The sequence below is a fragment of the Hemitrygon akajei genome, chromosome 18 (genome assembly GCF_048418815.1).
Source record: "Hemitrygon akajei chromosome 18, sHemAka1.3, whole genome shotgun sequence".
Classification (NCBI taxonomy): domain Eukaryota; kingdom Metazoa; phylum Chordata; class Chondrichthyes; order Myliobatiformes; family Dasyatidae; genus Hemitrygon; species Hemitrygon akajei.
In genome coordinates, this window is record NC_133141.1 from 22,894,359 (window position 1) to 22,920,088 (window position 25,730).

The following is a 25,730-nucleotide window of genomic DNA, read 5'->3' on the forward strand; positions in this document are numbered from 1 at the left end:
GGTTGGAGGAACAACACTTTATATTCTGTTTGGGTAGCCTCCTACCTGATGGCATGAACATCGATTTCTCAAACTTCCAGTAATGACCCCACCACCCACTTCACCATTTCCCATCCCCTTTTCCCTTTCTCACAATAGTCAATAGGTGCAGAAGTAGACCATTCGGCCCTTCGAGCCTGCACCGCCATTCTGAGATCATGGCTGATCGACTACTATCAATACCCGGTTCCTGCCTTGTCCCCATATCCCTTGATTCCCTTATCCATAAGATACCTATCTAGCTCCTTCTTGAAAGCATCCAGAGAATTGGCCTCCACTGCCTTCCGAGGCAGTGCATTCCAGACCCCCACAACTCTCTGGGAGAAGAAGTTTTTCCTTAACTCTGTCCTAAATGACCTACCCCTTATTCTCAAACCATGCCCTCTGGTACTGGACTCTCCCAGCATCTGGAACATATTTCCTGCCTCTATCTTGTCCAATCCCTTAATAATCTTATATGTTTCAATCAGATCCCCTCTCAATCTCCTTAATTCCAGCGTGTACAAGCCCAGTCTCTCTAACCTCTCTGCGTAAGACAGTCCAGACATCCCAGGAATTAACCTCGTGAATCTACGCTGCACTTCCTCTACAGCCAGGATGTCCTTCCTTAACCCTGGAGACCAAAACTGTACACAATACTCCAGGTTTGGTCTCACCAGGGCCCTGTACAAATGCAAAAGAATTTCCTTCCTCTTGTACTCAATTCCCTTTGTAATAAAGGCCAACATTCCATTAGCCTTCTTCACTGCCTGCTGCACTTGCTCATTCACCTTCAGTGACTGATGAACAAGGACTCCTAGATCTCTTTGTATTTCTCCCTTACCTAACTCTACACCATTCAGATAATAATCTGCCTTCCTGTTCTTACTCCCAAAGTGGATAACCTCACCTTATCTCCTTGCCCACTGATCACCTCCCTCTGGTGCTCCTTCCCCCTTTTCCATCTTCCATGGCCTTCTGTCTCTTTCACCAATCAACTTCCCAGCTCTTTACTTCATCTCTCCCCCTCCAGGTTTCACCTATTACTTGGTGCTTCCCTCTCCCCTCTCCCCACCTTTTAAATCTACTCCTCAGCTTTTTTTCTCCAGATCTGCCGAAGGGTCTTGGCCCAAAACGTCGACTGTACTTTTTTCCATAGATGCTGCCTGGCCTGCTGAGTTTCTCCAGCGTTTTGTGTGTTACAGGGGCATTGAAGAGAAGCTGCTAATCTGATAAGAGCATGAGTGCCCTATGCCCTTTCTCCAGGCTTTCCTCCAGGACCTGTGCATAATCACCAAGCCTGAGAACTCGTCCCTTCGTTCAGCTCGACTATCATCAAACATCCAATCAGCAAGTCCTCCTACAAAATGCTGTGCACGTTCTCACTGGGCAGATTTGGAGAAAATACAGCCCCGAGAAAGGAGTGGATTAAATTGTGTATTCCCTCCAGAACCGTGACAGAGGAGCTCCACAAGCTATTTACTGACACCCCACCATTTTATCAGTGAGTAGAAAGGTGGGGTGCAGTCCAAATTCTCCAGGGTCTTCACCTGCAACTATGTACATGCTCGAGCTGCAAGTCCCTCTGCACACAATTCTTCTGTTTCTACCTCTGCCATAGGGTGGGGTAGGAGTTCACGTCTTAAGGTTCCTCTGTTACATCTCCAATAAGGATTATGTGGCAATCTGCTCCTCTTATGGGATCTTGTTTCCATTAGACCTGTCCAGTGAGCACACCTGCAGTGTTCTGAGAGGGTTGACCCAGGCGCTGCAGAGCAGCTGAATCCTCCCCTGACTCTGGCTTCTTGCAACAAAGGGCTCCACCAACTGCTTTTGAACTCCCAATTGCTTCTCCAATGAGTAGAAGGATGAGCCACAGTGCAAATCATGCTGCATTCGCATCTGTGAGTTCACATACAGGCCTTGGGACTGCTCAAGCATCCGCAACGCATCCTTCCTCTCCTGGTATTCCTGTCACAGGAGCAGGTCCTCAGTGGTCAGAGCAGGACAGAACTCAAAATCAAGCAACTCCCTCTCACGCTGCTCGATCTCAGATTTCCACCTTTTGGTTTACCCCCTAATGTACTCCTGACATGGAAAACAGATATTGGCCTTATCCACATCCTACGTAGCTACAGGGAGTAGATGGTCTTACATCTCCTTCTCCAGGCAGTCCAGAACTCTCAGAACACATCCCAGAATCAGCTGTCCTCTAGCAGCAGGTTGTAAAGTGCCTCTACATGGAGCCTATCCATGTGCACAATGTGAAACTCTACCCACACAAGGAAGTGCCTGAGAAATACGCAGGCAATCTATGTGAGAGCTTCCTCTTCTAGACTTCCTTGGGAAGGTGCTGGATGAAGGCTCAAACCAGGTTTCCACTGAGTCAAAGGAGCCCACTAGCTCCTTTAGCTTCCTCATTGATACCTGGTTGCACTGGAGACTTGAGTGGTCCTCCTCATTGAGGGTCCAATTGAAAATCCCTTCACCCTCCCAGCACCCCTGCCACTGTACCTGCACCAAAGGTGGTACAGCTGCCTGTTTAGTCACACTCATGTTCTTTTTACGCCATTTTCTCTCCAAGTATTTGTTCCACATGCAATCCCTGTAATTTCCTCCAACCCAATAGCCTTTTCCAATTTGTTAATTTTTTCTCTATTGATGTGGGTGTCTGAGGTCTAGAGTTAACTTCCTTAGACCTTTCCACCTCTCTCCTTCAAGAGACCTCCAGGTGGTCTACAGCTCAACAGCATGAAATTGAATTCTCCAACTTCAGGTAACCTGCTCCCTCTCTGTCCCTTTTCTCTCTATTCGTGATCTACTCAGTTCCTCCCTCACCCACCCCAGCCTCCATTACCCTGTTGCTTTACCCTCCTCCACCCACTCCATCTGTCCATCAACCACACACTTCCCCCCTCACTATTCCCATCCACCCGGACCATCTCTATTATTTGGTTCCATGCTCCACCTCGCTCTGCTATCAAACCCACCATCTGCAGCCGTATGTCACCCCCACCTCTCACCTCCCGGCCTCTGTCACTATCTCCACTCTCCCTCCTCCATCTGCCTATCACCCCTCCTCACCTGGATTCACCCATCACCTGCCACCCTTCCCCCTCACCTCTTTATACTATCTCCCTCTACTCGTACAGTCCAGATAAAGGGTCATGAACAGAAATGTTGACTGTCCAATTCCTTCCACTGACTTTGCCTGACCTGCTAAGTTCCTCCAGAAGCTCTTTTTTTTTTGCACAAGGTGTTTCAGTCACTTTTTTGATCAAGTAGATTCAAAGATGAAGCACAGCCTGGGAGATTTGGTCTCAGCTCCCAAGTTGATGCTGATATTTCTCTGAAAGCAGTTAAAACTTACAGGGTTCCTTTCCACCAGATCCTTGTTGTTCGCCACCGCTGACAGCCAAATGACGGTGATTATGGAGTTGAGGAGGTACGATACAAAGAGGCTTTTGTGCAGTGAGATTCTCTGACAGCTGAGACTCCTGGGGCAAGAAGTGAGATATAGATATAATGTTTTAGGGTTATCCTGAAAGAGATTTCCATCCCTGTCCCCACAGTATGAACTGATTGTAGCAAGGAATCATTGTAAAAAGGAGGCATTGTTAACAATCAGAGCCTTAATGCCAATCAAGAAGATGCTGTGTGACCTGTTGAGTGCTTCTAGAACGTTGTGCTTTTTAATTCTTGATTGACAACAGTTCTGATCACCTTTCATCACAACTTTCAGGGCAGCACGGTTCACAGCACCAGAGATGAGGGTTCAATCCTGACCTCGGGCACTGTCCGTGTGGAGTTTGCACCTTCTCCCTGAGATCATGTGGATTTACTCTGGGTGCTCTGGTTTCCTCCTAAATCCCAAAGACCTGCACATTGGTAGGTTAATTGGCCGTTGTAAGTTGCCCCAAGTCCCCTAGTGTGTAGAGAGTGGTAGAATATGCGGGGAAAGGGGGGGGGGGGCGAGCTTATGGGAATGTAGGGAAATTAAAATGTGATCAGTGTATATGGGTGGTTGATGGTCAGAACAGAATCAGTGGGCTGAAGGGCCGCTTTCCATGCAGTATGCCTCTGGACAATATGCTGTCAGTTTGTTTAAAAATTTCAAGCAACGCCATTTTCCAAGGCCAGGGTTGGTCTGGGGCCTTGGAAAGCACCATTAGAAATTTCTGCACCACAGTGTTTACTCTATCATAAAAATGTAACAAGCAGGCAGCTGTTCAGGATAATTATATGAGAAATTATACCAGTGAAATAGGTTAATGTAGAAGCTGAAATGAAAGCACTCAGCAGGTCAGGCAGCATCTGTGGAAGAGAGAATCAGGTTAGCATTTCAAGTCATGGACTCTTCATCAGAACTGGGGGCCTGAGAAAGCGAATGTGCTTTGAGTTGGAGGGGTGTAGAGAACAAGGGAATGTCAGTGACGGTGGAGGTCGAGGTTGTCCCGCTGATGCAATGCTTCCACAGCCGCCGAGTTAACAGATGCATCAGGGCGGTTCGGGAGGGAGGGACAACCAGAAGGACGTGTTAGATCTGTGAGAGACAGAACGGCAGATGCTGGAAGTCTGGGACAAAAGGGAAAGCTGGAAATGCCCAGAAAATCAGACAGCATCTGTGGAGAGAGAAATTCTGAGTGGATACCCTTACATCAGAACCAGCCAGTTCCAACACACAACAGTAAAACTGGCTGTCTGAAATTGTTGAACTTGATAGTCACAAGGGCTGCAACACACCCAGACAGAAGATGAGGTGGTGTTCGTGTCAGTCCACAGGAGGGACCCTGAGCTATTAATTTAAACCTCCATCCCACCCTGAAACTCTCTGCCTTAAACTCCTCACAATGCTCCAATGAAGCTCAAAGAAGAGTACTTCATCTCCACCCTGGGCATGATGCACTAACCCATCTTTCTCCATTAGAACATCAACCATATTAATGTTAACTCCACTCACTAATGTGGCAAAGTTCAAGGAGTTGGGGGGGGCGGGGGGGGGAATGCCGTAAGAGGAAATCGTTGCCAAAATAATATCTACACAAAAACCACAGCAGAATATTTCTCTCTTGTGACTTACTTAGTCCGAGCAAAAAATTAGCAGCTTCCTTTTTAGTGAAGATTTCCAAACAGAATATAACCTCGTAGGCACGCTACCTCCCTGGTTTGAATAACGGGAAATGGTTCTTCTGATCATCATTGTCCACTTAAATTACATTATGATATAATGAACCCCTTGCTGTGCCTAGCTGCTTGGGTGTGTCTGCTGACTGGAAGTTAATCAGTGAGTTTGTCAGGATGTGTGGACCCTGCCCTCAAGGTGACAATTATCAAGAGACTATCACTTCATGCCTGCGTTTCAAAACTCTCACATGTACAAAGCAGGGAATTAATTGGATTGAGTGCTGCCCCTGTGCTTTCCTAAGACTATCCTCTCTCAGTTAGAAACAAACTTTCTAAAAAGCCAGGGTTTCTCCGGAGCGTCACCTCTGAGCTTCATTCACACTGAAGTATATACAAGTTTTTAATAGAGGATTTTGAAAGTGTACACTTACTTGTAATGGAAGAAAATACAAAGGGAAATCAATAGGCACGTGATGGAGATTCCATGTCCTGTGATGGCCACGTAATAGAGGTTTGTTGCAGTCTGCAGATACACAAATGCAAAACTCAGAAGGAGCCATCAATGTGCAGCAAGGTCACGTCCTGACGCTTGGGGCCCCTGTTACCTCAATCAAGTTGGTATTTGGATATGAGAACAAAGGCTGTGAGTCAGCGTCAGAGCTGAACACCATCCTGTTCTCAGCCACAGGGAGACGTGAGAGGAACCACAACCACACAGGAAGCAGGTGCGGGAAATCAGGCTGGTTTCACATTGTACCAATTAGATAGATGACTTTTAAGAAAAGCTCAGTGATGCATTTACTTAATTCGCATTTCAGTTTTTGCAAAGTGGACACCAAGTTAAAACGTGACCATCCTTGTCCAGGATGCAGTGTCTACCTGTCCCTGTGAGCCTTGGACATCACTTTCCCTCTCTTCAGGGAGACCCAGGCACAGACATATCCTCAGAAATGGGGCAGGTAGTCAGCGAGGGTGGAACCCACCTGGACTTGTGAACAGCCACCTTGTTCAAGCCTAGGAGAAGACCACTAAGGAGGTCACCAACTAACTCAACTAACCCCACATCCCACCCCAAAGCACCCAAAATCAGAAGAAGAGGCTGAAGAGCAGCCAAAACTTGAAGAGCAATCCTTTCAGGAGCTTAAACAACAGAAAAATATCTTTTTCATGGTTAGTTACTAAGAGTTTGGGAGGCTAAACTACATTTGTTACTTGGAATTTGTGTTTGTACATGTTAACCGTTATTAATGTAATCCCGATCTCTAGGTATCATTATCGCTATGTTTATTAATTTGAAACTTAATAAAAAGATTGAAAAAGAAAGAAAAGGAGTTAACCCACACTCAACAGCCACTATGCCCTCACAGACAGAGCTGCTCCCTTCACCAGGGCGAGAATTGCTCTGACTGGAGCTGACACATCCCAGATTCTGAGAAGGTCCTGGTTTATAAAAAAAAACACACACCACACACACACACACACACACACACACACACACACACACACACACACACACACACACACACACACACACACACACACACACACACACACACTCACACTCACAGCAGTGAGAATCAGTTTTAGGAAGGTCCTCAGCTTTCCCAATCACAGCAAGAGATTGGTGTCACAGGGGCTTCTTCACTCCCCACTTCCCATGTGAGAGATCAGAGTGATTCCCTCTTGTAGAGCGCTTTGCCACAGCCTCCCCTAGAACAGGACATTAAACTGTCATGAGGTAAACTTCTCCTTCATCAGCAGAATGGACAGATGATATGACAAAGGCTGCTCATCCAAAGATTGAGTAGGATTGGGCTGATCCCTTGGGGCACCTCCCCCAAAAGGTGTAGGCAAGGGGAGGAGAAGCTCACCACAATTGAAGAGATGGGCATTAGAGGGGATAACCCTCTTGTCCAGTTACCTTCTGTGGATTTTCCACCAGCTGGAAAATCCCACCCAGAGCAAGCCCCTTGCTCACAGGCAAGGACAGCTTTGGCACAGTCTTCAGGAAGAATACAGCCTTTGCATACCTTTGAAGCCACAATATTGCCATGGAGTCATCGAATCAGACAGCACAGGAACAGGCCCTATGGCCAAAATGCCCATCTAAGCTGATCCCATTTGTCTGAATTTGGCCCATATCTCTCTAAATCATTCCTATCCACATACCTGTCAAATTGTCTTTTAAATGTTATTGTACCTACCCCAATCACTTTCTCTGGCAGCTCATTCCATCTACCCACCACCCATGTTTGAAGAAGTTGCCCCTCAGGTTCCTATTAAATTTCTTCCCTCTGACCTTAAACTTCTGCCCTCTAGTTCTTGATTTCCTTACTCTGGGAAAAAGACTGAGTGTATTCACCTTATCTATGCCCCTCCTGATTTTATACACCTCTATAATGTCATCCTTCAGTCTTACACTCCAAAGAATAAAGTCCTAGCCTGTCCAACCTCTCCCAATAAGTCTGGCCCTCAAGTCCTGGCAACGTTCTTGTAATTCTTCTTTACACTCTTACCAATAACATCTTTCCTATAACAAGGTGATCAACTAGACCATGCTCACCCATCTAAGTTGGTCCCATTTGCCTGTGTGTGGCTCGTACCCCTCTAAATCATTCCTATTCATGTACATGTCCAAATGCTTCTTAAAACACTGGAATTGTACCTACCTCTACCATTTCCTCTGGCAGCTCATTCCACACCCTCTGCGTGAAGTTGTTACTCCTCAGGTGCCTTTTAAATCTCTGCTGTTTCACTTTAAGCTCATGCCTTCTTGGCTTTCATATCCTTTCCCTTCATGAATTTGTGGACACAAGGGCCACCAACCCCAACTACTACCTTTACACAGGCCTCTATTGCCATGTCAAGGTGACCAAAGATCCTCATCCTACCCTTTGCTGTTGATAGTTTGAATGGTGACTAGACCACAGGAGCAGCTGGAGCAGTGGGTAGGAGGGTTCTGCCACTGCAGAGGATGAAGTGACCATTGGCAGATACAATTACAATGCACTCCAGCAATATAAAGCAAATGAAAGGGCTGGCAGAGGGAGAGGAGGCACAGGATGTTGTTGCTGCTCAACATTAGCTCTTTAGATATCTGGATAGATCAGAATCAGAATTGGGTTTAACATTACTGACAGGGCATGTTGTGAAATTTGTTGTTTTGAGGCTGCAGTACAGTGAAATACATAAACACAAACTAAAAGTTACAGTAAGAAATATATATACAATATATTAAGTTAAATTAAACAAGTCGTGCAAAAAGAGAGCAAAAATATTGAGGTAGTTTTCATGGGCTGGTTTGTTATCCATTCAGAATCTGATGGTGGAGGGGAAGAAGCTGTTCCTAAAATGTTGAGTGTGTGTCTTCGGGCTCCTGTACCTCTCCTTTGATGGTAGCAATGAGAAGAGGGCACGTCTTGGGTGATGTGGGCTCTTAATGATGGAATCAGAACAAGAAAATGGTTCTAATGCTAACCTCTGTGGAGGGCCACAGCATACATCCTTCCAGTCTGAGATAAACAAATCAAACACACACAACTCCTGTATTTCTGAAGGTAATTTTAGTTCCAGCATGTGCAGTGAATGAGAGGCCATGGTGAATGAGGAGCTGTGTAGGGAATGGGACAGTAAGTAGTTAAGAATAATCTTTTCTGTGATAAATGACGTTGTGAGCTGGTGAAGAACATGCACAGTTTGTTGCCAGGTTTAAGCCAAGTTTCTCACCATCTGTTTCCCCTCAGTAAATGCTGTACACTGGGTGTAGTTAGTCCATGTTCGGTTGCTCTCTGGATGTTGGAACCACCTTCCTTTCTCGGTGCAAATCTTGGTGACCTTTTCTGAACAAGATGAGGAATGGTTATGGTAGACTTTCATCAAGTAAAATATCTGTCTCTTCGACTGCAAGATGTAGTCTAACAGAATGTAATCAGCAAAATTTGGTACTCACAAACAAAGCAGTAGCTATGGGAGACCAAGGTTATTAATAAGAACGGGACTTAGCTAACGGAAACCAGCAGTACAATAACCCAGTATACTCAGTCACTGAGTGTGAAATACCTAAGATGCCATGTCATTGTCTACCACAGTTCTGATTAAACATTCTGATGTCTTTGAGCTGTTTGATGTATGTGTTGAGGTGGAATATACCTCTTATACCTAATAAAGAGGCCACTGAGTGTATGTTCATGGTCTTCTGCTGCAAAAGCCCATCCACTTCAAGGTTCAACACGTTGCACACTCCGAGATGCTCTTCTGCACACCACTGTTGTAATGTGTGATTATTTGAGTTACTGTCACCTTTCTGTCAGCTTGAGCAAGTCTGACCATTCTCCTCTGACCTCTCTCATTAACAAGTCATTTTCATCCACCTAACTGTTGCTCACTGTATGTTTTTTTTTTGTTTTTTGCACCATTCTCTGTAAACTCTAGAGACTGTTGTGCGTGAAAATCCCAGGAGATCAGCAGCTTGTGAGATACTCAAACTACCCTGTCTGGCACCAACGATCATTCCACAGTTGCTGGTCTGAACAGCAACTGAACCTCTTGACCACGTCTGCATGGTTTTATGCATTCAGTTGCTGCCACACAACTGGCATAGCTACACAAGTCTACCTAATAAAGTGGCCACTGAGTGTCGAGAGAATATAGGGGCTAGAAGTAGTCAGCCATTGTGATGAAAGGACAGGTGGTTCGGAGATTTTTTTTGCAGTAAAATGGAGACCAAGGTTATGAAGCAGATTTAACCTCAAAGGAACTGGGCCAGGTATTGCTATGGTGAGGTTCATGCACATCCTCAGCCATTTCAGTGTCTAAACAGATGGAACTGCATCTTATCCAGGACTGAGATATTGACAGCAGCACTAGAGAAGTAGAATTGGGTGTCAAGGAAGCCACTCGGGGAAGCATACAGATGGGCAAGACAGGAATGAAGAAGAATCTGTTGGGGAGGCAATGTTTGGATTTTCCCACTGCACTGTGTATTATCACAGATTACAGAATAATTAAGATAACTGGCAGGGTGGGGTTTGGGGGGGTGGAGAAGACTAGTATTTTACTGACTTACCCGTGTAATCAAAGTTCTGGAAGTAGTTAGGGCAATGCTGCACAGAGGTTGACTTGGCAGGAGCGTCCTCCCAACAGAGCCATCCATCCCAGGTACGATTGCAGTAGGACCCTGTGCAAAAGCAGTGCTTTAAACGTCCACTTTCTCCCTTTCTTATCTGGTCCTCTGAATAACCCAACTTGTTTTCACTAAACCTTGAACTTGCTGTTCTGGGCTATCTTCCCTCTCTATTACAGTTCAGCAGTAGAAACAGAAGACTGTGTGTGAGTTCGTTGTCTTCCATGTGAGACGTTAACCTGAGGCCCAGTCAAGTGGATACAGAATGATCTCAGGTTACCATGTGAACGAATTAACCCTGGTGCAATGTTTACATCTCAACCACAATCACTAAAAACAGTTTATCCAATATCAAAAGCACTTGTTTATTGCAGAATTTTGCAATACGTAACTTTCATGTAGTGTTTACTGAATTACAACACTGACGCAGCAGTATTTAATTTCTTAGGGCCAGATTTTGGGACATCCTGAGATGGTGAAAGATACTTTTGCACAGCCGCTACACGGCGGTGAAAAGCAGAGTGCTGGCTTCCCCTCTTAAATCATTTCTTCCAAGGCCTACAATCTATCCAACTTCTTACTTGGCCTTGCTGTCCAATGATAGGTGCAAGATTTGAAAAGTCCAAATAAGAACACACTTTAAACTGGCCAACAGTATGCATCAGACTTCAATGCAACTCATCAATAAAAAAGAGCTTGCTGAGAACAATGAAGATTACTAAACCCTTACTAACAAAAGAGAAGGAAATAAAATCCATTTGTCCCTATCGAAGCAGCAAATTCTCTATATTATAACATCAATGCAATATTACAAAGCATGAAATTACATCATGAAGAAAGTTTAGCAATGATAGATTTGACGATAAATCCTGGGCTGAAATGTGAAAGGACAGTGTGATAACCCAGTGTACCTAGTGACAGAGTGTGAAAAGACAGTGTGATAACCCAGTGTACCCAGTCCCAGAGTGTGAAAGGACAGTGTGATAATACAGTGTCACAGAGTGTGAAGGACAGTATGATGTCCCAGTGTACCCACTCACAGAGTTTTGGAAGGACAGTCTGATGACACAGTGTATGCAGTCACGGAGTGTGAAAGGACAGTGTGACATCCCACTGTACCAGAGATGGCAGAGGAACTGAATGCATATTTTGCATCAGTCTTCACAGTGGAAGACATCTGCAGTATACCGGACATTCAAGAGTGTCAGGGAAGTGAAGTATGTGCAGTAAAAATGATGACTGAGAAGGTGCTCAGGAAGCTTAATGGTCTGAGGGTGAATAAATCTCCTGGACCTGATGGAATACACCCTCGGGTTCTGAAGGAAGTAGCTAGAGAGATTGCGGAGGCATTAACAATGATCTTTCAAGAATTGATAGATTCTGGCATTGTACCGGATGACTGGAAAATTGCAAATGTTACTCCGCTATTTAAGAAGGGTGAGAGGCAGCAGAAAGAAACCATAAACCTGTTAGTCTGACATCAGTGGTTGGGACGTTGTTGGAATTGATTGTTAGGGATGAGATTATGGAGTTCCCGGAGGAACATGACAAGATAGGCCAAAGCCAGCATGGTTTCCTGAAAGGAAAATCCTGCCTGACTAACCTACAGCAACTTTTTGAGAAAATTACAAGCAGGGTGGTCAAAGGAGATGCAGTAGACGTGGTGTACCTGGATTTTCAGAAGGCCTTTGACGATGTGTCACACATGAGGCTGCTTAGCAAGATAAGAGTCCATGGAATTACAGGGAAGTTACCAGCATGGGTGGAGCATTGGCTGATTGGCAGTAAACAGAGAGTGGGAATAAAGGGATCCTATTCTGGCTGGCTGTCGGTTACCAGTGGAGTTCCACAGGGGTCGGTGTTGGGACCGCTGCTTTTTACGATGTATGTCAATGATTTGGACTGTGGGATTAATGGATTTGTGGCTAAATTTGCCATTGATACAAAGATAGGTGGAGGAGCGGGTAGTGTTGAGGAAACAGAGAGCTTGCAGAGAGACTTAGATAGTTTAGGGGAATGGACAAAGAAGTGGCAAATGAAATACAATGTTGGAAAGTGTATGGTCATGCACTTTGGTGGAAGAAATAAACAAGCAGACTATTATTTAGATGGAGAGAGAATTCAAAATGCAGAGATGCAAAGGGACTTGGGAGTCCTTGTGTAGGATACCCTAAAGGTTAACCTCCAGGTTGAGTCGGTGGTGAAGAAGGCGAATGCAATGTTGGCATTCATTTCTCGAGGTATAGAATATAAGAGCAGGGCTGTGATGTTGAGGCTCGATACGGCACTCGAGAGACCACACTTGGAGTATTGTGTACAGTTTTGGGCTCCTTATTTTAGAAAGGATATACTGACATTGGAGAGGGTTCAGAGAAGATTCACGAGAATGATTCCAGGAATGAAAGGGTTACCATATGAGGAATGTCTGGCAGCTCTTGGGCTGTATTCCCTGGAGTTCAGGAGAATGAGGGGGGAATCTCATGTTGAAAGGGCTGAACAGATGAGATATGGCAAAATTATTTCCCATGGTAGGGGAGTATAGGACAAGAGGGCATGACATCAGGATTGAAGAACATCCATTTAGAACTGATATACGGAGAGATTACTTTAGTCAGAGGGTGGTAAATCTGTGGAATTTGTTGCCACAAACGGCTGTGGAGGCCAAGTCACTGCGTGCATGTATGGCAGAGATAGATAGGTTCTTGATTAACCAGGGCATCAAAGAGTATGGGGAGATGGCAGCGCAGTTGAGATGACTGGAAGAATTGGATCAGCCATGATTGAATGGCGGAGCAGGCTCGACGGGCCGAATTACCCAGTCCCAGAGTGTGAAAGGACTGTGTGATGTCCCAGTGTACCCCATCCCAGAGTGTGAAAGGAGAATGTGATAATCCAGTGTACGCAGTCACAGAGCGAGAAAGGACTGTGTGATGACCCAGTGTACCCAGTCCCAGAGTGTGTAAGGACAGTGTGATGACCCAGTGTACCCAGTCCCAGAGTGTAAAAGGACAGAGTGATGACCCAGTGTACCCAGTCCCAGAGTGTGAAAGGAGAATGTGATAATCCAGTGTACCCAGTCCCAGAGTGTGAAAGGACAGAGTGATAACACAGTGTACCCAGTCCCAGAGTGTGAAAGGACTGTGTGATGACCCAGTGTACCCAGTCCCAGAGTGTGAAAGGAGAATGTGTTAATCCAGTGTACGCAGTCACAGAGCGAGAAAGGACAGTGTGATAACCCAGTGTACCAATTCACAGAGTGTGAAAAGACAGTTTGATAATCCAGTGTACACCGTCCCAGAGTGTGAACGGACAGAGTGATAACCCAGTGTACACCATCCCAGAGTGCGAAAAGACAGTTTGATAACCCAGTGTACCCAGTCCCAGAGTGAGAAACGGCAGTGTGAAGACCCAGTGTACCCCGTCCCAGAGTGTAAAAGGACAGAGTGATAACCCAGTGTACCCAGTCACAGAGTGTTTAAGGACAGTGTGATGACCCAGTGTGCCCAGTCACAGAGTGTAAAAAGACAGTGTGATAATCCAGTGTACCCAGCCCAGAGTGAGAAACGGCAGTGTGATGACCCAATGTACCCAGTCCCAGAGTGTGAAAGGACAGTGTGATGACCCAGTGTGCCCAGTCACAGAGTGTGAAAAGACAGTGTGATAACCCAGTGTACGCAGTCACAGAGCGAGAAAGGACAGTGTGATAACCCAGTGTACCCAGTCACAGAGTTTAAAGGACAGAGTGATAACCCAGTGTACCCAGTCCCAGAGTGTGAAAGGAGAATGTGTTAATCCAGTGTACGCAGTCACAGAGTGAGAAAGGACAGTGTGATAACCCAGTGTACCCAGTCCCAGAGTGTGAAAGGACAGTGTGATGACCCAGTGTACCCAGTCCCAGAGTGTGGAAGGACAGAGTGATAATCCAGTGTACCCAGTCCCAGAGTGTGAAAGGAGAATGTGTTAATCCAGTGTACGCAGTCACAGAGCGAGAAAGGACAGTGTGATGACCCAGTGTACCCAGTCCCAGAGTGTAAAAGGACAGAGTGATAACCCAGTGTACCCAGTCACAGAGTGTTTAAGGACAGTGTGATGACCCAGTGTGCCCAGTCACAGAGTGTAAAAAGACAGTGTGATAATCCAGTGTACCCAGCCCAGAGTGAGAAACGGCAGTGTGATGACCCAATGTACCCAGTCCCAGAGTGTGAAAGGACAGTGTGATGACCCAGTGTGCCCAGTCACAGAGTGTGAAAAGACAGTGTGATAACCCAGTGTACGCAGTCACAGAGCGAGAAAGGACAGTGTGATAACCCAGTGTACCCAGTCACAGAGTTTAAAGGACAGAGTGATAACCCAGTGTACCCAGTCCCAGAGTGTGGAAGGACAGAGTGATAACCCAGTGTACCCAGTCCCAGAGTGTGAAAGGACTGTGTGATGACCCAATGTACCCCGTCCCAGAGTGTGAAAGGACAGTGTGATAACCCAGTGTACCCAGTCCCAGAGTGTGAAAGGACAGAGTGATAACCCAGTGTACACAGTCCCAGAGTGAGAACCGGCAGTGTGATGACCCAGTGTGCCCAGTCCCAGAGTGTGAAAGGACAGTGGCATAACCGAGTCTGCCCTTTCACAGAGTGTGAAAGGAGAATGTGTTCATCCAGTGTACGCAGTCACAGAGCGAGAAAGGACAGTGTGATAACCCAGTGTACCCAGTCCCAGAGTGTGAAAGGAGAATGTGTTAATCCAGTGTACGCAGTCACAGAGCGAGAAAGGACAGTGTGATGACCCAGTGTACCCAGTCCCAGTGTGTGAAAGGACTGTGTGATGACCCAGTGTACCCCGTCCCAGATTGTGAAAGGACAGAGTGATAACCCAGTGTACACCATCGCAGAGTGCGAAAAGACAGTTTGATAACCCAGTGTACCCAGTCCCAGAGTGAGAAACGGCAGTGTGAAGACCCAGTGTACCCCGTCCCAGTGTGTTAAAGGACAGAGTGATAACCCAGTGTACCCAGTCCCAGAGTGTTTAAGGACAGTGTGATGACCCAGTGTACCCAGTCGCAGAGTGTGAAAGGACAGTGTGATGACCCAGTGTACCCAGTCCCAGAGTGTGAAAGGAGAATGTGTTAATCCAGTGTACACCGTCACAGAGCGAGAAAGGACAGTGTGATAACCCAGTGTACCCAGTCACAGAGTGTGAAAAGACAGTTTGATAACCCAGTGTACACCGTCCCAGAGTGCGAAAAGACAGTTTGATAACCCAGTGTACCCCGTCCCAGAGTGTAAAAGGACAGAGTGATAACCCAGTGTACCCAGTCACAGAGTGTAAAAAGACAGTGTGATAATCCAGTGTACCCAGCCCAGAGTGAGAAACGGCAGTGTGATGACCCAATGTACCCAGTCCCAGAGTGTGAAAGGACAGTGTGATGACCCAGTGTGCCCAGTCACAGAGTGTGAAAGGACAGTGTGATAACCCAGTGTACCCAGTCACAGACTGTGAAAGGACAGTGTGATGACCCAGTGTACCCAGTCCCAGAGTGTGAAAGGACAGTGTGATGACCCAGTGTGCCCAGTCACAGAGTGTGAAAGGACAGTGTGATAACCCAGTGTACCCAGTCACAGAGTTTAAAAGGACAGAGTGATAAGCCAGTGTACCCAGTCCCAGAGTGTGAAAGGAGAATGTGTTAATCCAGTGTACGCAGTCACAGAGTGAGAAAGGACAGTGTGATAACCCAGTGTACCCAGTCCCAGAGTGTGAAAGGACAGTGTGATGACCCAGTGTGCCCAGTCCCAGAGTGTGAAAGTAGAATGTGTTAATCCAGTGTACGCAGTCACAGAGTGAGAAAGGACAGTGTGATAACCCAGTGTACCCAGTCCCAGAGTGTGAAAGGACAGTGTGATGACCCAGTGTACCCAGTCCCAGAGTGTGAAAGGACAGTGTGATGACCCAGTGTACCCAGTCCCAGAGTGTGAAAGGACTGTGTGATGACCCTATGTACCCAGTCACAGAGTGTTTAAGGACAGTGAGATAACCCAGTGTACCCAGTCCCAGAGTGTGAAAGGACAGTGGCATAACCGAGTCTGCCCTTTCACAGAGTGTGAAAGGAGAATGTATTCATCCAGTGTACGCAGTCACAGAGCGAGAAAGGACAGTGTGATAACCCAGTGTACCCTGTCCCAGAGTGTGACAGGACAGTGTGATGACCCAGTGTACCCAGTCCCAGAGTGTGAAAGGACTGTGTGATGACCCAGTGTGCCCAGTCCCAGAGTGTGAAAGGACAGTGGCATAACCGTCTGCCCTTTCACAGAGTGTGAAAGCAGAATGTGTTCATCCAGTGTAGGCAGTCACAGAGCGAGAAAGGACAATGTGATAACCCAGTGTACCCCGTCCCAAAGCGAGAAAGGACAGAGTGATAACCCAGTGTACCCAGTCACAGAGTGAGAAACGGCAGTGTGATGACCCAGTGTACCCAGTCCCAGAGTGTGAAAGGAGAATGTGTTAATCCAGTGTACGCAGTCACAGAGCAAGAAAGACAGAGTGATAACCCAGTATACACCGTCCCAGAGTGTGAAAAGACAGTTTGATACCCCAGTGTACCCAGTCCCAGAGTGAGAAACGGCAGTGTGAAGACCCAGTGTACCCCTTCCCAGAGTGTAAAAGGACAGAGTGATAACCCAGTGTACCCAGTCACAGAGTGTTTAATGACAGTGTGATGACCCAGTGTACACAGTCCCAGAGTGAGAAACGGCAGTGTGATGACCCAGTGTGCCCAGTAACAGAGTGTGAAAGGACAGTGTGATGACCCAGTGTACCCAGTCCCAGAGTGAGAAACGGCAGTGTGATAACCCAGTGTGCCCAGTCCCAGAGTGCGAAAGGACAGTGTGATGACCCAGTGTGCCCAGTCACAGAGTGTGAAAGGACAGTGTGATGACCCAGTGTGCCCAGTCCCAGAGTGCGAAAGGACAGTGTGATGACCCAGTGTGCCCAGTCCCAGAGTGTGAAAGGACAGTGTGATAATCCAGTGTGCCCAGTCACAGAGTGTAAAAGGACAGAGAGATAACCCAGTGTACCCAGTCCCAGAGTGTAACAGGACAGTGTGATAACCCAGTGTACCCAGTCCCAGAGTGTGAAAGGACAGTGTGATGACCCAGTGTACCCAGTCCCAGAGTGAGAAACGGCAGTGTGATGACCCAGTGTGCCCAGTCCCAGAGTGTGAAAGGACAGTGTGATGACCCAGTGTACCCAGTCACAGAGTGTAAAAGGACAGTGTGATGACCCAGTGTACCCAGTCCCAGAGTGTGAAAGGACAGTGTGATGACCCAGTGTGCCCAGTCACAGAGTGTGAAAGGACAGTGTGATAATCCAGTGTGCCCAGTCACAGAGTGTAAAAGGACAGAGTGATAACCCAGTGTACCCAGTCCCAGAGTGTAACAGGACAGTGTGATAACCCAGTGTACCCAGTCCCAGAGTGTGAAAGGACAGTGGCATAACCGAGTCTGCCCATTCACAGAGTGTGAAAGGAGAATGTGATCATCCAGTGTACGCAGTCACAGAGCGAGAAAGGACTGTGTGATGACCCAGTGTACCCAGTCACGGAGTGTGAAAGGACAGTGTGATGACCCAGTCACAGAGTGTGAAAGGACAGTGTGATAACCCAGTGTACCCAGTCCCAGAGTGTGAAAGGAGAATGTGTTAATCCAGTGTACACAGTCACAGAGCGAGAAAGGACAGTGTGATAGCCCAGTGTACCCAGTCCCAGAGTGTGAAAGGACAGTGTGATGACCCAGTGTACCCAGTCCCAGAGTGAGAAACGGCAGTGTGATGACCCAGTGTGCCCAGTCACAGAGTGTAAAAGGACAGTGTGATAACCCAGTGTACCCAGTCACAGAGTGTGAAAGGACAGTGTGATGACCCAGTGTACCCAGTCCCAGAGTGTGAAAGGACAGTGTGATAACCCAGTGTACCCAGTCACAGAGTGTGAAAGGACAGTGTGATGACCCAGTGTACCCAGTCCCAGAGTGTGAAAGGACAGTGGCATAACCGAGTCTGCCCTTTCACAGAGTGTGAAAGGACTGTGTGATGACCCAGGGTACCCAGTCCCAGAGTGTGAAAGGACAGAGTGATAACACAGTGTACCCAGTCCCAGAGTGTGAAAGGACTGTGTGATGACCCAGTGTACCCGGTCCCAGAGTGAGAAACGGCAGTGTGAAGACCCAGTGTACCCAGTCCCAGGGTGTAAAAGGACAGAGTGATAACCCAGTGTGCCCAGTCACAGAGTGTAAAAGGACAGTGTGATGACCCAGTGTACCCAGTCCCAGAGTGTGAAAGGACAGCGTGATAACCCAGTGTACCCAGTCACAGAGTGTGAAAGGACAGTGTGATAACCCAGTGTACCCAGTCCCAGAGTGTGAAAGGACAGAGTGATAACACAGTGTACCCAGTCCCAGAGTGTGAAAGGACTGTGTGATGACCCAGGGTACCCAGGCCCAGAGTGTGAAAGGACAGAGTGATAACACAGTGTACCCAGTCCCAGAGTCTGAAAGGACTGTGTGATGACCCAGTGTACCCAGTCCCAGAGTGTGAAAGGACAGAGTGATAACCCAGTGTACCCAGTCACAGAGTGTTTAAGGAGAGTGTGATGACCCAGTGTGCCCAGTCACAGAGTGTAAAAAGACAGTGTGATAACCCAATGTACCCAGTCCCAGAGTGTGAAAGGACAGTGTGATGACCCAGTGTGCCCAGTCACAGAGTGTAAAAAGACAGTGTGATAATCCAGTGTATCCAGCCCAGAGTGAGAAACGGCAGTGTGATGACCCAGTGTGCCCAGTCACAGAGTGTGAAAGGACAGTGTGATAACCCAGTGTACGCAGTCACAGAGTGTGAAAAGACAGTTTGATACCCCAGTGTACCCAGTCCCAGAGTGAGAAACGGCAGTGTGAAGACCCAGTGTACCCCTTCCCAGAGTGTAAAAGGACAGAGTGATAACCCAGTGTACCCAGTCACAGAGTGTTTAAGGACAGTGTGATGACGCAGTGTACACAGTCCCAGAGTGAGAAACGGCAGTGTGATGACCCAGTGTGCCCAGTCACAGAGTGTAAAAGGACAGTGTGATGACCCAGTGTACCCAGTCCCAGAGTGAGAAATGGCAGTGTGATGACCCAGTGTGCCCAGTCACAGAGTGTGAAAGGACAGTGTGATGACCCAGTGTGCCCAGTCCCAGAGTGTGAAAGGACAGTGTGATGACCCAGTGTGCCCAGTCCCAGAGTGTGAAAGGACAGTGTGATGACCCAGTGTGCCCAGTCACAGAGTGTGAAAGGACAGTGTGATGACCCAGTGTGCCCAGTCCCAGAGTGCGAAAGGACAGTGTGATGACCCAGTGTGCCCAGTCCCAGAGTGTGAAAGGACAGTGTGATAATCCAGTGTGCCCAGTCACAGAGTGTAAAAGGACAGAGAGATAACCCAGTGTACCCAGTCCCAGAGTGTAACAGGACAGTGTGATAACCCAGTGTACCCAGTCCCAGAGTGTGAAAGGACAGTGTGATGACCCAGTGTACCCAGTCCCAGAGTGAGAAACGGCAGTGTGATGACCCAGTGTGCCCAGTCCCAGAGTGTGAAAGGACAGTGTGATGACCCAGTGTACCCAGTCACAGAGTGTAAAAGGACAGTGTGATGACCCAGTGTACCCAGTCCCAGAGTGTGAAAGGACAGTGTGATGACCCAGTGTGCCCAGTCACAGAGTGTGAAAGGACAGTGTGATAATCCAGTGTGCCCAGTCACAGAGTGTAAAAGGACAGAGTGATAACCCAGTGTACCCAGTCCCAGAGTGTAACAGGACAGTGTGATAACCCAGTGTACCCAGTCCCAGAGTGTGAAAGGACAGTGGCATAACCGAGTCTGCCCATTCACAGAGTGTGAAAGGAGAATGTGATGACCCAGTCACAGAGTGTGAAAGGACAGTGTGATGACCCAGTGTACCCAGTCCCAGAGTGTGAAAGGACACTGTGATAACCCAGTGTACCCAGTCCCAGAGTGTGAAAGGAGAATGTGTTAATCCAGTGTACACAGTCACAGAGCGAGAAAGGACAGTGTGATAGCCCAGTGTACCCAGTCACAGAGTGTGAAAGGACAGTGTGATGACCCAGTGTACCCAGTCCCAGAGTGAGAAACGGCAGTGTGATGACCCAGTGTGCCCAGTCACAGAGTGTAAAAGGACAGTGTGATAACCCAGTGTACCCAGTCACAGAGTGTGAAAGGACAGTGTGATGACCCAGTGTACCCAGTCCCAGAGTGTGAAAGGACAGTGTGATAACCCAGTGTACCCAGTCACAGAGTGTGAAAGGACAGTGTGATGACCCAGTGTACCCAGTCCCAGAGTGTGAAAGGACAGTGGCATAACCGAGTCTGCCCTTTCACAGAGTGTGAAAGGACTGTGTGATGACCCAGGGTACCCAGTCCCAGAGTGTGAAAGGACAGAGTGATAACACAGTGTACCCAGTCCCAGAGTGTGAAAGGACTGTGTGATGACCCAGTGTACCCGGTCCCAGAGTGAGAAACGGCAGTGTGAAGACCCAGTGTACCCAGTCCCAGGGTGTAAAAGGACAGAGTGATAACCCAGTGTGCCCAGTCACAGAGTGTAAAAGGACAGTGTGATGACCCATTGTACCCAGTCCCAGAGTGTGAATGGACAGCGTGATAACCCAGTGTACCCAGTCACAGAGTGTGAAAGGACTGTGTGATGACCCAGGGTACCCAGGCCCAGAGTGTGAAAGGACAGAGTGATAACACAGTGTACCCAGTCCCAGAGTCTGAAAGGACTGTGTGATGACCCAGTGTACCCAGTCCCAGAGTGTGAAAGGACAGAGTGATAACCCAGTGTACCCAGTCACAGAGTGTTTAAGGAGAGTGTGATGACCCAGTGTGCCCAGTCACAGAGTGTAAAAAGACAGTGTGATAACCCAATGTACCCAGTCCCAGAGTGAGAAACGGCAGTGTGATGACCCAGTGTGCCCAGTCACAGAGTGTGAAAGGACAGTGTGATAACCCAGTGTACGCAGTCACAGAGTGTGAAAAGACAGTTTGATACCCCAGTGTACCCAGTCCCAGAGTGAGAAACGGCAGTGTGAAGACCCAGTGTACCCCTTCCCAGAGTGTGAAAGGACAGTGTGATAACCCAGTGTACCCAGTCACAGAGTGTTTAAGGACAGTGTGATGACCCAGTGTACCCAGTCCCAGAGTGTGAAAGGACAGTGTGATGACCCAGTGTACCCAGTCCCAGAGTGTGAAAGGACAGTGTGATGACCCAGTGTACCCAGTCCCAGAGTGTGAAAGGACTGTGTGATGACCCTATGTACCCAGTCACAGAGTGTTTAAGGACAGTGAGATAACCCAGTGTACCCAGTCCCAGAGTGTGAAAGGACAGTGGCATAACCGAGTCTGCCCTTTCACAGAGTGTGAAAGGAGAATGTATTCATCCAGTGTACGCAGTCACAGAGCGAGAAAGGACAGTGTGATAACCCAGTGTACCCCGTCCCAGAGTGTGACAGGACAGTGTGATGACCCAGTGTACCCAGTCCCAGAGTGTGAAAGGACTGTGTGATGACCCAGTGTGCCCAGTCACAGAGTGTGAAAGGACAGTGTGATAACCCAGTGTACCCAGTCCCAGAGTGTGAAAGGACAGTGGCATAACCGTCTGCCTTTTCACAGAGTGTGAAAGGAGAATGTGTTCATCCAGTGTAGGCAGTCACAGAGCGAGAAAGGACAATGTGATAACCCAGTGTACCCCGTCCCAGAGCGAGAAAGGACAGAGTGATAACCCAGTGTACCCAGTCACAGAGTGAGAAACGGCAGTGTGATGACCCAGTGTACCCAGTCCCAGAGTGTGAAAGGAGAATGTGTTAATCCAGTGTACGCAGTCACAGAGCGAGAAAGACAGAGTGATAACCCAGTATACACCGTCCCAGAGTGTGAAAAGACAGTTTGATACCCCAGTGTACCCAGTCCCAGAGTGAGAAACGGCAGTGTGAAGACCCAGTGTACCCCTTCCCAGAGTGTAAAAGGACAGAGTGATAACCCAGTGTACCCAGTCACAGAGTGTTTAATGACAGTGTGCTGACCCAGTGTACACAGTCCCAGAGTGAGAAACGGCAGTGTGATGACCCAGTGTGCCCAGTCACAGAGTGTGAAAGGACAGTGTGATGACCCAGTGTACCCAGTCCCAGAGTGAGAAACGGCAGTGTGATGACCCAGTGTGCCCAGTCCCAGAGTGCGAAAGGACAGTGTGATGACCCAGTGTGCCCAGTCACAGAGTGTGAAAGGACAGTGTGATGACCCAGTGTGCCCAGTCCCAGAGTGCGAAAGGACAGTGTGATGACCCAGTGTACCCAGTCCCAGAGTGTAACAGGACAGTGTGATAACCCAGTGTACCCAGTCCCAGAGTGTGAAAGGACAGTGTGATGACCCAGTGTACCCAGTCCCAGAGTGAGAAACGGCAGTGTGATGACCCAGTGTGCCCAGTCCCAGAGTGTGAAAGGACAGTGTGATGACCCAGTGTGCCCAGTCACAGAGTGTAAAAGGACAGAGTGATAACCCAGTGTACCCAGTCCCAGAGTGTAACAGGACAGTGTGATAACCCAGTGTACACAGTCCCAGAGTGTGAAAGGACAGTGGCATAACCGAGTCTGCCCATTCACAGAGTGTGAAAGGAGAATGTGATCATCCAGTGTACGCAGTCACAGAGCGAGAAAGGACTGTGTGATGACCCAGTGTACCCAGTCACGGAGTGTGAAAGGACAGTGTGATGACCCAGTCACAGAGTGTGAAAGGACAGTGTGATGATCCAGTGTACCCAGTCCCAGAGTGTGAAAGGACAGTGTGATAACCCAGTGTACCCAGTCCCAGAGTGTGAAAGGAGAATGTGTTAATCCAGTGTACACAGTCACAGAGCGAGAAAGGACAGTGTGATAGCCCAGTGTACCCAGTCCCAGAGTGTGAAAGGACAGTGTGATGACCCAGTGTACCCAGTCCCAGAGTGAGAAACGGCAGTGTGATGACCCAGTGTGCCCAGTCACAGAGTGTAAAAGGACAGTGTGATAACCCAGTGTACCCAGTCACAGAGTGTGAAAGGACAGTGTGATGACACAGTGTACCCAGTCCCAGAGTGTGAAAGGACAGTGTGATAACCCAGTGTACCCAGTCACAGAGTGTGAAAGGACAGTGTGATGACCCAGTGTACCCAGTCCCAGAGTGTGAAAGGACAGTGGCATAACCGAGTCTGCCCTTTCACAGAGTGTGAAAGGACTGTGTGATGACCCAGGGTACCCAGTCCCAGAGTGTGAAAGGACAGAGTGATAACACAGTGTACCCAGTCCCAGAGTGTGAAAGGACTGTGTGATGACCCAGTGTACCCGGTCCCAGAGTGAGAAACGGCAGTGTGAAGACCCAGTGTACCCAGTCCCAGGGTGTAAAAGGACACAGTGATAACCCAGTGTGCCCAGTCACAGAGTGTAAAAGGACAGTGTGATGACCCAGTGTACCCAGTCCCAGAGTGTGAAAGGACAGCGTGATAACCCAGTGTACCCAGTCACAGAGTGTGAAAGGACAGTGTGATAACCCAGTGTACCCAGTCCCAGAGTGTGAAAGGACAGAGTGATAACACAGTGTACCCAGTCCCAGAGTGTGAAAGGACTGTGTGATGACCCAGGGTACCCAGGCCCAGAGTGTGAAAGGACAGAGTGATAACCCAGTGTGCCCAGTCCCAGAGTGCGAAAGGACAGTGTGATGACCCAGTGTGCCCAGTCACAGAGTGTGAAAGGACAGTGTGATGACCCAGTGTGCCCAGTCCCAGAGTGCGAAAGGACAGTGTGATGACCCAGTGTGCCCAGTCCCAGAGTGTGAAAGGACAGTGTGATAATCCAGTGTGCCCAGTCACAGAGTGTAAAAGGACAGAGAGATAACCCAGTGTACCCAGTCCCAGAGTGTGAAAGGACAGTGGCATAACCGAGTCTGCCCTTTCACAGAGTGTGAAAGGACTGTGTGATAACACAGTGTACCCAGTCCCAGAGTGTGAAAGGACAGAGTGATAACACAGTGTACCCAGTCCCAGAGTGTGAAAGGACTGTGTGATGACCCAGGGTACCCAGGCCCAGAGTGTGAAAGGACAGAGTGATAACACAGTGTACCCAGTCCCAGAGTCTGAAAGGACTGTGTGATGACCCAGTGTACCCAGTCCCAGAGTGTGAAAGGACAGAGTGATAACCCAGTGTACCCAGTCACAGAGTGTTTAAGGAGAGTGTGATGACCCAGTGTGCCCAGTCACAGAGTGTAAAAAGACAGTGTGATAACCCAATGTACCCAGTCCCAGAGTGTGAAAGGACAGTGTGATGACCCAGTGTGCCCAGTCACAGAGTGTAAAAAGACAGTGTGATAATCCAGTGTATCCAGCCCAGAGTGAGAAACGGCAGTGTGATGACCCAGTGTGCCCAGTCACAGAGTGTGAAAGGACAGTGTGATAACCCAGTGTACGCAGTCACAGAGTGTGAAAAGACAGTTTGATACCCCAGTGTACCCAGTCCCAGAGTGAGAAACGGCAGTGTGAAGACCCAGTGTACCCCTTCCCAGAGTGTAAAAGGACAGAGTGATAACCCAGTGTACCCAGTCACAGAGTGTTTAAGGACAGTGTGATGACGCAGTGTACACAGTCCCAGAGTGAGAAACGGCAGTGTGATGACCCAGTGTGCCCAGTCACAGAGTGTAAAAGGACAGTGTGATGACCCAGTGTACCCAGTCCCAGAGTGAGAAATGGCAGTGTGATGACCCAGTGTGCCCAGTCACAGAGTGTGAAAGGACAGTGTGATGACCCAGTGTGCCCAGTCCCAGAGTGTGAAAGGACAGTGTGATGACCCAGTGTGCCCAGTCCCAGAGTGTGAAAGGACAGTGTGATGACCCAGTGTGCCCAGTCACAGAGTATGAAAGGACAGTGTGATGACCCAGTGTGCCCAGTCCCAGAGTGCGAAAGGACAGTGTGATGACCCAGTGTGCCCAGTCCCAGAGTGTGAAAGGACAGTGTGATAATCCAGTGTGCCCAGTCACAGAGTGTAAAAGGACAGAGAGATAACCCAGTGTACCCAGTCCCAGAGTGTAACAGGACAGTGTGATAACCCAGTGTACCCAGTCCCAGAGTGTGAAAGGACAGTGTGATGACCCAGTGTACCCAGTCCCAGAGTGAGAAACGGCAGTGTGATGACCCAGTGTGCCCAGTCCCAGAGTGTGAAAGGACAGTGTGATGACCCAGTGTACCCAGTCACAGAGTGTAAAAGGACAGTGTGATGACCCAGTGTACCCAGTCCCAGAGTGTGAAAGGACAGTGTGATGACCCAGTGTGCCCAGTCACAGAGTGTGAAAGGACAGTGTGATAATCCAGTGTGCCCAGTCACAGAGTGTAAAAGGACAGAGTGATAACCCAGTGTACCCAGTC

At 48.2% G+C, this 25,730-nt stretch overlaps 1 protein-coding gene across 4 annotated transcripts in view; it reads right to left on the bottom strand.

Moving 5' to 3' along the window:
• LOC140741190 (calcitonin gene-related peptide type 1 receptor-like) overlaps positions 1–25,730 on the bottom strand; it is a 159,548-nt gene that overhangs the window by 21,568 nt on the left and 112,250 nt on the right. For all 4 annotated transcript variants that reach the window (XM_073071077.1, XM_073071080.1, XM_073071078.1 and 1 more), the window contains 4 exons: positions 10,208–10,318; positions 8,869–8,981; positions 5,574–5,665; positions 3,389–3,515 (listed from right to left, as the gene is read on the bottom strand). In XM_073071077.1, coding sequence (XP_072927178.1) covers positions 3,389–3,515; positions 5,574–5,665; positions 8,869–8,981; positions 10,208–10,318 — 443 coding nt within the window. The remainder of the gene's footprint in view (positions 1–3,388; positions 3,516–5,573; positions 5,666–8,868; positions 8,982–10,207; positions 10,319–25,730) is intronic.